The sequence below is a fragment of the Acomys minous genome (assembly GCF_964271855.1).
Source record: "Acomys minous genome assembly, chromosome: 11".
NCBI lineage: Eukaryota > Metazoa > Chordata > Mammalia > Rodentia > Muridae > Acomys > Acomys minous.
In genome coordinates this window covers 78,908,253-78,922,357 of record NC_140492.1, presented here as the reverse complement: position 1 = coordinate 78,922,357, position 14,105 = coordinate 78,908,253, and the positions used below count along the sequence as shown (strand labels likewise).

Below are 14,105 nucleotides of genomic sequence, written 5' to 3'. Positions count from 1 at the left end.
TGGTCCTAGAATGTGCAAGGCACTAGATTCAGCTGCCAGCACAGAAAGAACAAAGGAAAGGAGAAACAGAGGGTGAAAAGGAAAGAAGAAATGAAAAAGGAAGAAAAGGAGGAAGACAAAGACAGAAGGAGAGTGACACGTGGAAGGAGAAGGTGAGGGGAATGATAAAAGTAGAGAAGGGCAAGAAAAATAAAGACAGAGAAAGCTTGCTTGTAGACAAACACATAATCTAGGAGTCTGAGCAAGCCTGGGCACATAGTAAGAAACTATACTTTGTCGGGCGTGGTGGAACATAATCTCAGCACTCAGCAGGCATAGGCAGGTGGAACTCTGTGAGTTCGAGGCCAGCCTGGTCTACAAAGAGAGTTTCAGGACAGCCAGGGCTACACAGAGAAACCTTGTCTAGAAAAAACAAAAACAAAAAAGAAGTGAAAAAAAACTTACTTTTTTTCTTCTTTTGATGAATTATCTTACATAAAGTCTAAGTAAATCAAAAAAAATACTTAACTAAAGGTACATGTTCGATAGTTTGTTAGCCTATACTATTTTAAAAAACAATAGTAATGGGGGCTGGAGAGATGGCTCAGTGGTTAAGACTTCCGCCTGCTCTTCCAGAGGTCCTGAGTTCAATTCCCAGGAACCACATGGTGGCTCACAACCATCTATAATGTTATCTGGTGCCCTCTTCTGCAGATAAAACACTTGTATATGATAAATAAATAAATTTAAAAAAAAACAATAGTAAGCTATATTATGTAGCTATAGCTTAAAAGAAAGTAACGAGCTACCCAATTCTGTTACTACTAAAATTTCTTCCACAACTTATGTACACAGACAAGTCATTATTACTGTATGTCATAATTTGGATCTAAACATCCTTGAAAGATCCTGCATTTAGGGTTTGGTCACCAGCCTGTAGTGTTCTGGAAAGTGGTAGTAGCTTTCGGAAGTGAGGCCTAGTGAAAGGGAGGTGGGTACCCCTGGAGGGGACATAGACGCTGGCCTTTCCTCTGAGGTAAACAGCTCTCTGATCTGCCAGGGCTTGCACTCCCTATGCCTGCTTTGCTCTAGAGACAGCGCAGCAGGAGGCAGCCAGCACACACTGAAACCTCTGGTTACAGCCACAGGAACCCCTCCTCCTTAAGTTGGTTTCCTCAGGTATTTCATCCAGTGGCAGAATGCAACTAGCACACTGATGACCAGAGAAACATCTCATTCCTATACTTTTAATCTTCAACCCTTTGGGAACTGCCTGGCATACAATACATCCTTGGCAATATTTTCTGAACAAAAGAACAAAGTGACAAGTGAACATACACAAAAAGTTTCCATTGTGTACTGTCTGGAACTGTTAAAACTTTAAACTGCACTCAATTTAATGAGTATACATTAAGTAGCTATTTATTATAATAAAAAAATAAGTTACTATTAAACTTACTAATAAAACATGTAATAGAAATATTTTCAACTATGGTTTAAAACTGTTTTACGGGGCTGGAGAGATGGCTCAGCGGTTAAGAGCACTGACTGTTCTTCCAGAGGTCATGAGTTCAATTCCCAGCAACCACATGGTAGCTCACAACCATCTATAATGTGATCTGATACCCTCCTCTGGCCTGCAGATCTACATGCAGGCAGAGCTCTGTATACATAATAATAAATAATAAATCTTTAAAAAATAAAAATAAAATAAAACTGTTTTACAATATTTTTAAAAAATCCATTTCAATTACTTGAAAACAATACACTAAAAGATCTCTGCCTACTATAACCTAACTATTAAATATAAATATTTGAATTTAACTATTAAGTAGTTTAGTACCCTTAGTTAACAAGCATAAGTAATAATACCTACAAAGTACAACTTTCTAGAAGATACAGTAGTTCTGTGAGTCAGTTCTTATGTATTTTCCTTTATATAGCGACTAGGTTAATGATCTATTGTGGATTCTGATGAACTTAAGGTGCTTTAAGAGCAAAGTCTACCCCTTCACTCTACATGAAACTGAGAGCTAAGCATGTGCCACGCCCCTGCCCACGTGTGTGTGCTCGCTCGCTCGCTCGCTCTGTCTCTCTCTGTGTGTCTTTCTCTCTGTCTCTCTCTCTCTGTCTCTCTCTCTCTGTCTCTCTCTCTGTCTCTCTCTCTCTCTCTCTCTCTGTCTCTCTCTCTCTCTCTCTCTCTCCCCTCCACGCCCCGCCTCCCCCCTGAACCCCCCTCCTGGTACTCTTTGTGCGCATGCGCCACCGCTCTGCCCTCCCCTCCCCCCCAGTGCTCTCCTGGTAATGATGCTTCCACTGGCTAAACTCAAAGACATGCTCAATGTTCATGACGTAAACTGATACCATCTGCTGGGTTTCATTGTTCTGCTCTTCCATATTCTCCGCCAGCAACTGTGTCAACTTTCTCCACAGCTCATGAAGCTCTTGCCTATCTGCTCCATCTTCTTGCCGTGTCGTTATCAACTTATACCACGTCCGAGCCACCTATTGAAAGGCAGATGTCAAATAGTTATGTCACCATAAACTTCAAGTGCTAACCCTAAAGACCAAAACTATCTGATCCACTAATATGTAAAAATAGCAAAAGTACAATATCCCACTCTATATGGACTCCAACATAAAAATAAGTAAATTTAAAAAAATAAAATAAAATTAAAATAAATGAATTAGGCAAATGCCCAGAACCCTTCTATCTGAAATTATCACTAAGACACAAGAGAGATGACGACATCCCCAAACCCACAATTCAGAAGGTTTCAAAATGGGAACAGTTCTTGGTCACCTTAAACTAGTTTTAAATTTTAGATGTTAGGATATCCTAAATTTGAGTTGTAAATTCAGTTTACAAAACACTGTAATTTATTTCTCAAATTTTTTGCTATCATTCTACACCTTAATTTTTTTACTTTCATTAAAGCTAGATGAAAGCTTTTTTTTTTTTAAACAACACTTTTGTGGAAAGTACCTCAGAAGTCATTAACCAACCTCTAGGTATTTCTTTTCCTGGCAGTACAGATCCACGAGCTTCTTACAGACATCACACCATTTCTGCTTGTCAACACTGAGGTTAAAGAGGAAAAGAAATTTCTGTTTGGTAGCAGAAACCACCGGACTGAAAAGCCTGAAATATTTACTACTACAGTATTACGTTGCACAGCAAGACCTCTGTAAAGACGCAGGATAGACCATCTTCATTATCCTCACTATAATTTTAAATTCCAAACTGAGTCAATCACCTTAAGAGTCTTTCAGTCTATTTCAATCACATCACAAGAAATTTTGGGAGAAACTTCTGGAAGGAAATTACTTCTAAATTCTCAGTACATGTCTATGTCCTCCTACCTCTGATGGCTGTTCTTGGCTGTCCACTTGACTACATCTGGAACTAACCAAAACCTAAGCTGCTGGGTACAACTGGGAGGATTTTTCTTGACTGAACCATCTGCGGTGGGAAGACCCACCTTAAAATCTGGGCCACATCTTTGGGTGGCACCCTGCATAAAGGACATGAAAGAAGGGAAGCCTGCTCTTCGTCTGAGTGTCCTCATCTGGCAAGTCCGCTCCGTCACTGGCAGTACAGCCTACTTGTTTGAGATTCCTGTGTTTACCAAAGACCATCTGAGACTGAACTACTGGATGCATGGACCTGTCACTGTTGGAATAGTTGGATCACAGCCTGTAAGCCACTCTAATAAATTCTCTTTTATACTTTATCAAATTTAATTTTTTCCTTTATTAATTTATTCTTGTTACATCTCAATGGTTATCCCATCCCTTGTCTCCTCCCATTCTTCCCTCCCTCCCATTTTCCCCTTATTCCCCTCCCCTATGACTGTTCCTGAGGGGGATTACCTCCCCCTGTATATGTTCATAGGGTATCAAGTCTCTTCTTGGTAACCTGCTGTCCTTCCTCTGAGTGCCACCAGGTCTCCCCCTCCAGGGGACATGGTCAAATTCTAATAAATCCATTTTTACATATGTAGAGTCATCCCATCAGTTTTGTTTCTCCAGAGAGCCCTGACACACTTCTGTATAATTTCTAACCACTCTATTCTAATTCAGCCTTGTAAAGACACTAAGCCTCTCCCCACAGCCCCTACCTTTCATAAAGCTCCAACAGCCTTCGGTAAACGCCAGGTAAATCATCTTTAGCATTTACGTGATCACATTTCTCATACAAACTTGCCAGCCCCTAGAAGAGGAAGCAGTGGTGATTATTCTTAGCAAAATGCCTCAGGTCCCCACGTTCACTTATTGTGTGAAATAACGTACTACCATCTAAAAATTACCATCATTTACAGATGAAGTATGTGTGGAATTTCCCTCCAAGTAAGCTGAAAGTCATAGGGAGTCTTTACATTTAAAGATTTTATATTTAAAAGTAATCCACAGGGCAGGAAGTTAAAGAGTGTCTCTGGCACCTAAAACTAACTTTTAGGTTTAAGTACTTATTTTAACACTGGAGCCTACATTTTGAAAAATAGAAAACAAACACATTATAAGAAAAAAGTGTCTCCATACCTGCCAAGCGAGCAGCTGCTCTGGCTCCAGTTCAGCAGCTTTCTTATAGGCACCCTGGGCCTGGTCAGGCTGCTCTAGCTCAGCTGCAGCAACACCAATAAAAACCCAGGCATTATAGTTATTTTTCTCTTGTTTTAACACTGTCTGATTAAAAAAATTAAGAGTAAGTCATTACATTTTGAAAACTACTGAACAAGCAACAAAACAATTATCTTATGAATTGGGACACTGGGTCTGCCACTATCAGAGTGTCATTTAGAATGGTACCTAGCCAAGTACTGTAACTGAAAGACTGGACAGGGTTTAGAAAGTGAGGTGCCTTTCCATATAGTGCCCAAGGGACCTTGACACCTACATCCAATGCCTCCCCTGCCTCATGAGAACCCTGGGTAAAAAGAATGGTGATGCCCGGCCCCGTTCCTGCCTCCGCACCACTTCTCCAACCCCAATACTTTCTTTTCCATAATAATAGTTTCCCATATTAAACCAAAGGCAGATTCTTCACGGCACTCACAGGCAAATTCATCCTAACATAATGACACTGAGCACGCTCAGTATTAACAAAGGCAATCTAGAACAAAGCACTATAGAGCTAATGCTCTCAGAAATAAGAGTGCGTGCTAAATTAAAGGAAATAGCTTAAAGCAAGATTAGTATGTTCTACGGAAAGAAAAAAAAATGGGAGCTAAAGTAAAACCAGTCTCTCAAAATTTTGCATATTCTAGGGAAAAATCACATTTCTATGAGTTAAACCTCCCCAATATTAGGCTTACATGCATCCACACACACACTTCCAGCAATCTGTCGCCAATGTACTGTCTGAGCTACATTCTATCCCATAATGCTGTCTCCTACAGAACTCAATGAAATATCTGCCAAAGTAAGCTCTAACACGAGGGGCTTGTTCTGCTTATGTCACCAACAGCAAGTACAACTGGTGGCATATAGCAGCTTATCAACTGACACAGCTGCAGGTCAACTACCAATACTGATTACAGTCTAACGACCAGAGTTTCAGCATCCGAGACACATGTTTTTAAGGAAATACTCCCATACAAAAGAAATGTGGCGGAAACAGAGAGAAGGGAGATCCAAGATGGCAGCGCTGACCGCGCACTTCATCCGACTAGCAGGGCAGCCAGACTGCACAGTGACCTACAGACCAAACTGGGAACTACAAAACACCAGCGCGGCTGATTCCCAGCACCAAGTGCTTCAGTTGCTGTTCCTCATCAGAACAAGAGAGTTCCCAGGACATCTTTGAAGAAAGCATCCAAGGGCAATTGGTCCAGATGCAGTTGTCTATAATCCCAGTACTCAGGGAAGCAGAGGCAGGCAGATCTCTGTGAGTTCAAGGTCAGCCTGGTCTACAAAGTGAGCCCAGGACAGGAAAACCAACGCTACACAGAGAAACCCTGTCTCAAAAAACAAACAAACAAAAAAACAACAACAACAAAATCTGTAAAGTATTCCCTCTTCCTCCTTCCCTCTGTGACGCTTTCTATGCTAATCAATGAAAGAGTTACCACAAGGGAGGGACAAACTCACAAGACAGCACACGGCAGGGACAGACTGAAACTCAGATGCATCAGAGAGAGCACACAGAGGCCAGGGACATAAACACCACACAGATAGAAGACATGGGGAGAAAAGTAGGGAATTCAAGACTGCGCTTGCTCCTGGCCAAACGAATCCAAGAAGAAATACTAGGATCTCTTCCCTTTTGGTGCGCCAGTGTGTTCTGGGGCCTATGGGCAGATCTCTAATCTGTTTACCTGAGGCACCCACCCACCCAATCCAATTATTGTAATGGTCTCATTGTTATAACTCTTGGCCGCTGGACTCTCCAATTTGTTTTTGTTTTTTTGGGTTTTTGGGTTTTTAGGTTTTCCAAGACAGGATCTTTCTGTGTAACAGCATTGGCTGTCTTAGACTCACAAGTCCAGGCTGGACTTGAACTCACAGAGATCTGCCTGCCTCTGCCTCTGCCTCCCAAGTACTAGGATTAAAGGTGTGCGCCACTGTGCCTGGCTCAGATTTTTAATGTAATGCAAACATAATAATAATGCTAAAGTATAGCGGCATTCTGTAATACAAGGTGCTTACGATACTTATGGCTTTGAGAACAGGGCTTTGATAATTTAGCAATAAAGAAAATTAAGTGCAGCAATAGAAACCACTAATATATAGAGAGGAGTCCAACTGCTCTCCACATTCTACCACTTGACTAAATGTAGGCAGTCAATGACATATACCTTAAAATAACCCATGAATTGGTAATGTATCTGACTGCCAAAGAAACAGTATGCTTTACCTTGCAATGTTTCAGCGCTTCTTTGTATTCTTTGTTTCTGATGGCATCTCTCGCACTTTTCAGAGCAGTCTTCACTTCTTTGCTAGACATTCTACCGAAACAAGACGCCACAGTGAGTCTACAATGACACCGCTCTAGTGACAAGGGTCCCAATAGGCTTAACCATCTGAAAACAAGACACCTACCTCCTTCTCTCTGGAATATGTTTTCCTCCTGCTGAACACAGCTCATTCCCTCAGTTCTTCAGATTTCTACTCAAATGTCTCCTCTCACTGGATCCCTCCCTGGACAAGCTACACAAGACTTTACTCCTTCCGTCTCCTATGTAAAGCCGCCCATATTTCCTTATGTCCTTCCCTGGCCTGATTTTACTTCAGAGTACTTAGCCCATCTCCTGAACCGTATGTTCTACACCTTCAGTCTGTTACGGGTATCCTAACCCCAGCAGAATCTAAGCTCTGCACTATAGGGTTTTTGTCTGGTTTTGTTTTTCTATCTGTAGGACTTAGTATTTGACAAATGACAGATGACCAATAAATACATGCTGAAATATAGCTGCATTACAATATACTCACTCTCCACATGTTTAGTTAAAAGACAGATGATCTTATGAACAAGAACCTACAATGCATAGTAATCCCAATCCAATTTTAAAAGCAAGATCTACAGTGACAATTCTGGAATTTTGGGTTGTTTACTAAAAAAGAAAAACACACACACACACACAGAAATATTGTAAGAATATGTTTTTGTTTTAATCCCAGGCATGGGGATAAGAGGCTGCTTCAGAGTGTTTGAAGCTGACTATGATTTGTCTCGTGCTCTAGCAGAGGTCTGGTTTTGCCAGCTGCAGATAGTTTCTGCCACTGTGTGACCTTTGGAATTCTGGGAACTTTTCAGAGGGTATATAAAATGCTAGAGTCCTAATTGGCAGGGTTGGTGGTTGGTGGCCTTTGGGGGAGGGGGGGTTGGTTGTGGTTTATTAGTAGTCAAAGAAGAAATAAAAAGAAAAAAATTAGATTCAGGGATCTCTCTCCCCTTATACCCTTCTTTCTCTCCTATCTAGTAATAGGGTCTGAAACCCAGGGGTAAAAGGTGGGAAAAAGAAGAACCCACAAAGTAGCGAAGACCAGCTACAAAGAGAATAAGCTCAAAACAGAGCAAAACACAAACAGCTTTCCTACCTAAGAGGGGAGAATATGCTTAAGGCTAAGGAAGTTATTTTAGTACTAGATTCTGTAAGATTCAGTGAGGATGCGAATACTCTTCATACTGAGGATTAGTGTAATGCTACTTTCTCTAATGAAAAATAAATATAAATGTTAACACAGGAGTAGAGGAGTGGTGACCATGCAAGAGCTGTACACTAACTTCAGCCTTGAAGAGACACTACACATGTCCAGGTGTAGCAGCGTTACTCCTGTAATCCTACCACTAGGGAGTCGGATACAAGGTAATCAGGAGTTCAAGGCCAGCCTATGCTAAATAGCAAGTTCAAGGCCAACCAACCTTCCCTACATGAAACCTAAAACTTTTTATACTAATTTAAATTTTACTTAAAATTTTTAAAAGATATTTTACTTTATAAGCAAAGTACCTCATTTAATATTAAAATGCATTAATTTTAAATAATGTAGCCAATATTAATATTTTACAAGTCACCAACTTACCCAAACCAAATGCAATCACAATACAATTTTGTTTGTTTGTTTGCTTTTTGTTTTTGGAGACAGGTTTTCTCTGTGTGGCCTTGGCTGTGCTACACTTGCTGCGTAGACAAGGCTGGCCTGGAATTCACAGACATCTACCTGCCTCTGCCTCCCCAAGTCCTGGGATTATAGACATATGCCACAATACAAGTCTTAACTGCTGACTCAGCCTATTTCTAATCTCATCATAAAGATAAAGGAAAGTCACGTAGATTCTAAGCAGTTACAGACATCAGGTATTCAAAGTAACAAACTGAGCCACCACCACAGCACACTGCCATAGTATTCAAATACAGTTACAGACACAGTAAACAGTTTCCCACAGTAAGCACACTAGCATATTAGACAAATGTAGTACCTGAACAGAATCCATCGACATGCTATGCTAATACAGCACAAACACTGTATATACATTAACACAATACACTAACACAGTGAACTAACACCGGACAAAAACACAGTACACTAACATTTTACACAAACATAATACACTCACACAATACACTAACAGTATGAACAATCACCATAGTATACTAATTTAATACACTAAGAAACACACTGAAGCAGTACACTAACACATTAAACTAATAATAAAGCAATGTGATACATTAATACACTGTATTATACACATTGTATTGCACTAATGTAATAGAGTAACACACTACATTATCACAGTGCACTAACATGCTACATTAATGTAGTGCACTAACATGGTACACTCATACAGCACACTAACAACACGACCAAGACATTCTAGCCAAAGTGAATCGCACAAGTATGAAACAAAAGAAGTCTATGGAAGTTAGAGATTTGAAGATATGGTTGTTTTAACTTAAAGAAAGCTAGTATTCAGAATAACATAAAAACGGAGACACTATAAAATCAATTTATCTGTGATACATTCAGATTTCCCAAATATAAATCAGCATTTTGTAGCAATAATTTCTTCATTTGAAACGGCACAGCACATTTATCATCCTGACTCCCTTACCTGAGAGTGTCCTGAGAGGGATTCAGAGGTGAACCAGAGGGGAACTGCGCTTAGGGCAGCACTTATCAGAGCCCAGCGCTGAGTCACAGTAACTTCCTCAAGCCAGGCTCCCTCCGCACGACAACCTGTGGACTAAGGAGGATAACAGAGATAGCCAATCACAAATAAGGCAAGAAGACCGGTTAACCAGAATCCAGGCTTCTTTTTCTGGAAAGAAGTCATGTTTTTTTGGTACAGGTAACTTCCTGGTTTAATTTTTACCATGACTTATTTTACTACTGATGCCTGACCTGGAATGTCAATCATGACAGCAGATGTATACAAGAGCCTTTGTGATGAATTGCAAGTTTCTTTACCACTGAAATTGTATCACTGGTCTGCAATAAACACTTGTATTTCATAACATGATAAATAAATTTAAAAAGTAAAATAAATAAATAAATAAAAGAAGACCTTAGGTGAGAGCGTGAGCAAGGAAGGAGCAAATGCTAAACTAAAGGCAAGGCGCGGCAGGAATTTAGGGAGGGGCGCTGTGTAAGGTAACAGTGACTAGTGGGGGAACGGTGCACAAAAACGGAGAGAAGAAAGGAAATCACTCCACTCAGAGGCATCTATGAGGAGAGAGGAGAGAAGGGGGTGGGGGAGGGAGGAGAGCAAGGAGGGAAGCGAGAGACACAGAATGAGAAAACAACACTGAACAGACCAGAGGAGACAGACCAAACGTCAGAGGCATGCTGGGGGAAGTAAAGTAGAGCTGTCTGACATTAGCAACCCAGAGAGTCAGGTGGACAAAGGGAAAAGCATTGGAGACAGCGTGGGTTACAGGGTTTCTCTGTGTAGCCTTGGCTGTCCTGGACTCTCGCTTTGTAGACCAGGCTGGCCTCGAACTCACATCGATCCGCCTGCCTCTGCCTCCCGAGTGCTGGGATTAAAGGCGTGCGCCACCACGCCCGCCTGCGTGGGTTACTCTTAAAGCCACTAGAAACAAACGCACTCTCTCCTGACAACAGGAGCTGTGTTCAGCACCTCCCGTATCTATGTGTTTCCACATGTAATTCTTTACACGTCAATGAATTACAATGTAAAGAATTACACGTCAATATACATATATGTGCACATATGTGTATGCACCTAGGTTTCAAACACAAATTTGTCCCTGAAATGAGTTTTTTTAAACAGGAAAGGAAGAGACCACTAACCAATTTTTAAATAAACATTGGGAAACTGACCATTTAAAAACTTTTTCTTTCATGAAAAATTCCTTATCCAATATTATTCCATGCACCCCTTATGCTCCTCTATTTTGAGTATTTCCCTCAATTCTAAGCATTTGCAAGACCATAACTCCTTCGAAAGGCTGCAATACTACTGCACAACTCTACTACTAGTTTTCCTAATCCCTCGCCTCGCATCATTTGTTCTTCCTCCCAAGTTAAAATTTAGCGTACTACGCCAAAACATACTGAATATAAAAACTGGTTATCAAAAGAATAGGCAAATATTTTTGCATACTTTTATGCAATGAAAATTTTCCTACTACCCACTTAAAAGATTTTTATTCAAATTAAGCTTGAAAAGCAACAGAAACTGTTATTTTCAAAGAGTTAGAAAGTAGGTCACGACAAAAAGTAATACTAACCCTCGAAGTTATCAACTTTGGAAGATGACTTGATATGACCTCTGCAGCTGAAGCGCAAAGAGCATCAGAGAATATTCAGGATGCGCATCCGAGAACTCCGGAAAATAAAAATAATAACAGTAAAAATCAGAAATGAGCATGGCAAAGAAAGTTAGTTATAAACTGGGAAAAACTAACAATAATCATGTATCAAAAGTCTAAAGATCTTTTTGTGATATAAAAACAAATCTATCACTCGTCCTTTATCGAAGGACCTGGAAAGGACCAGTAAGTAAAAAGACCCTTGTGGGATAGCGGCACTCACCTCCTGCCTGTTACCATGCGTGCGTCTTCTTCCTGAGCTGAGTGCCAAGTGGCTCCTTGCCCATTTTTCACCTAAATTAAGTAAAAACAAGCATGAGACAGCAGTATAAAACAGGCAAACCTTCCACGTTTTTTAAAGTCAGATTAACCATGATCATGTTTAAAGCGTAAGAAATAATTCTAAATGATTTTTAGTCTTCCATCTTTCCAGAGAGAATCGTCTCCAAATTTCTGACCTGGCTTAACCCAGGACTTCTTAAGCTACTTCCTCCATGACTCCTTCCACCTGTAAAATGTTTGGCAACCCTGAGTCTACGGGCACATAGACGAAGTATGCAACCAAATGCTCATGGCAGCAAGTCATAAAGTAAGGTATTTTAAAAATAATTCTATAGTTACACACAATTTATGCTAGAACAAAGAGAATTTGCATAATACTGAAATGAATGTTTAATCCTACACGAAGAATTAAGCCTTGCGTGGATACCAGATACAGAGTGTCTTCAAAAACTTTCAGAACTTTCAAAATGACTATTTTGATTTTAGAACTGCCAATGCTGAGACCACTGCTTCCCACATGTACACAGCAGAAAATAGCAGAAGTGACAATTAGGGCCACTTCAAAAACTACTGGAAATCCTGTCCTCATCCCACACCAAAATTCATTTTGATTTTTTTTCCTTTTTCTTTTTCTTTTTTTCCCGTAGAGAGTCACTGAGTTTAATTAGGGTTACTCCCATGAACATGAGTGGGAGATATTTACTGGATAATGAGCAACTTAACAGTGGTTACGCCACTGAAGAAAATGATTCTTCTCCTAGTTACCATTAATGACAATGGCTCAAGAGAAACCTACAAGAACATTATGCCGGGCAGATCTGGGACCAGGGGTCCTGCTCAAACTAGGGCACCAGCCAAGGACAATACATGGGGTAAACTTCAAACCCCTACCCAGATCTAGCCAATGGATATGACATTCTCCACAGTAGAGTGGAGAGTGGGGTCTGACTTTCTCACGTACTCTGGTGCCTCACATTTGACCATGTCCCCTGGATGGGGAGGCCTGGTGGCACTCAAGGGAAGGATAGCAGGTTACCAAGAAGAGACTTGATACCCTATGAGCATATACAGGGGGAGAAAGTCCTCCTTAGTCACAGTCATAGGGGAGGGGAGAAAGGGGAAAATGGGAGGGAAGAAGGAATGGGAGGATACAAGGAATGGGATAACAATTGAGATGTAATATGAACAAATTAATAAAATGTATTTTTAAAAAAAGAGTAGACCCTTATCTACGATAGAATGATGCTGGGCCTAGCTACGCAAGTAACCACCATTTCTGTGATTTCATGAGCATAATGGTGGTGACATATCCAGAAAACAGCATTTCCCAGCATCCCTCCTGTCCTCGGGTTCTAGCACTCTTGCCACCTTCACCTCCACAATGTTTCTAGAGCTCTGATGGGGTGATATACATGCCCATTTAAGGATGAGTACTTAACAGTCACTAGTTCCTATATAATTCTATCTTCTATCAATATACTGCACACGCATTCACGACAGTGATAAGAAGTTTCCTTTTCAAAGTAAATGCAGCTAATACAATTTATTATATGATCCTATGTAACGGACTTGATCTCTCTGAATGACTATTTCTTCGTTTATAATTTGGGAGTACTAAAAATACTCATATAAAAAGATTTTACTATCAAAACATACAAATGTGATTATCCCAAAAGACTGAGAGCTCCATGCATTTTCCTGCCTGCAGAGACTCAAGCACAGGGTCTGTGCTAATTTTAGGTCAACTTGACACAGGTTAGAGTCATCTGAGAAGAGGAAACACCACTTGAGAAAATGTCTCCATAAGACTGGGCTGTTGGCAAGTTTGTAGAGCATTTCCTGATTTAATGATTGGTGTGGGTGCTCGGCCCACTGCGGGTGGCCACCCCTACGATTTTGTTTTTGCTTTTGCTTTTGTTTTTATGAAACCCAACTCAACACTTCAACGACAATTTTTTAACTCAAACTTTCTAAGACAACTTAATCTGGAGATGTATTAATACGATCTGTAGATGCTAAGGAATGACGGTAGGAATCTTTTTGACTCTTTGTTTTCCATAACTCATTATGTTTCTGTAACAGCAGAATTGAAGGTTAGCTCCTATTGATGAAAAACACTTCAGACTTGGAGGAATCGGGCTGGATCTGACCTGAAATTCTCCCTTTGGAAATTAGAAGTCATGGTATTGGAAGGTATCATATAAGTTGACAAAGCGAAAAGTAATAAATAGTCCTACCAAGCTGTGACATCTGCAAACAACACAATGACGAGAACAGCAACAGAGTCCCAAACGTGCAATTAGCAGTGGCACTTATATTGAAGTGATAGCTGTCTAATTTGATGTACAGTCTGCGCAGCAGGAGGGAACTCATTCCTGCAACTATAAACCTAGCCAACTAGCCATGCCTGGTGAGGCCTTGGAACCTAGAGAAAAACATACTGCAACAACTTCCCCAAGTCACTATGATCTCTAGCTGCATTTTTGTTCAGCCCCTCTCTTCTCCTCTAACTGCATTTTTTTAATTTACTCATTTATTTATTATGTATACAGCGTTCTGCCTGCATGT

The 14,105-nt window shown here is 40.5% G+C and overlaps 1 protein-coding gene across 4 annotated transcripts in view; it reads right to left on the bottom strand.

Annotated features, from left to right (window-relative positions):
• Nucleotides 1–14,105, bottom strand: part of SKIC3 (SKI3 subunit of superkiller complex) — a 93,275-nt gene that overhangs the window by 72,287 nt on the left and 6,883 nt on the right. For all 4 annotated transcript variants that reach the window (XM_084802016.1, XM_084802018.1, XM_084802017.1 and 1 more), the window contains 8 exons: nucleotides 11,479–11,549; nucleotides 11,175–11,269; nucleotides 9,536–9,667; nucleotides 6,836–6,926; nucleotides 4,522–4,665; nucleotides 4,101–4,192; nucleotides 2,986–3,061; nucleotides 2,344–2,484 (listed from right to left, as the gene is read on the bottom strand). In XM_084802016.1, coding sequence (XP_084658142.1) covers nucleotides 2,344–2,484; nucleotides 2,986–3,061; nucleotides 4,101–4,192; nucleotides 4,522–4,665; nucleotides 6,836–6,925 — 543 coding nt within the window. In that variant the 5' untranslated portion in view covers nucleotide 6,926; nucleotides 9,536–9,667; nucleotides 11,175–11,269; nucleotides 11,479–11,549. The remainder of the gene's footprint in view (nucleotides 1–2,343; nucleotides 2,485–2,985; nucleotides 3,062–4,100; nucleotides 4,193–4,521; nucleotides 4,666–6,835; nucleotides 6,927–9,535; nucleotides 9,668–11,174; nucleotides 11,270–11,478; nucleotides 11,550–14,105) is intronic.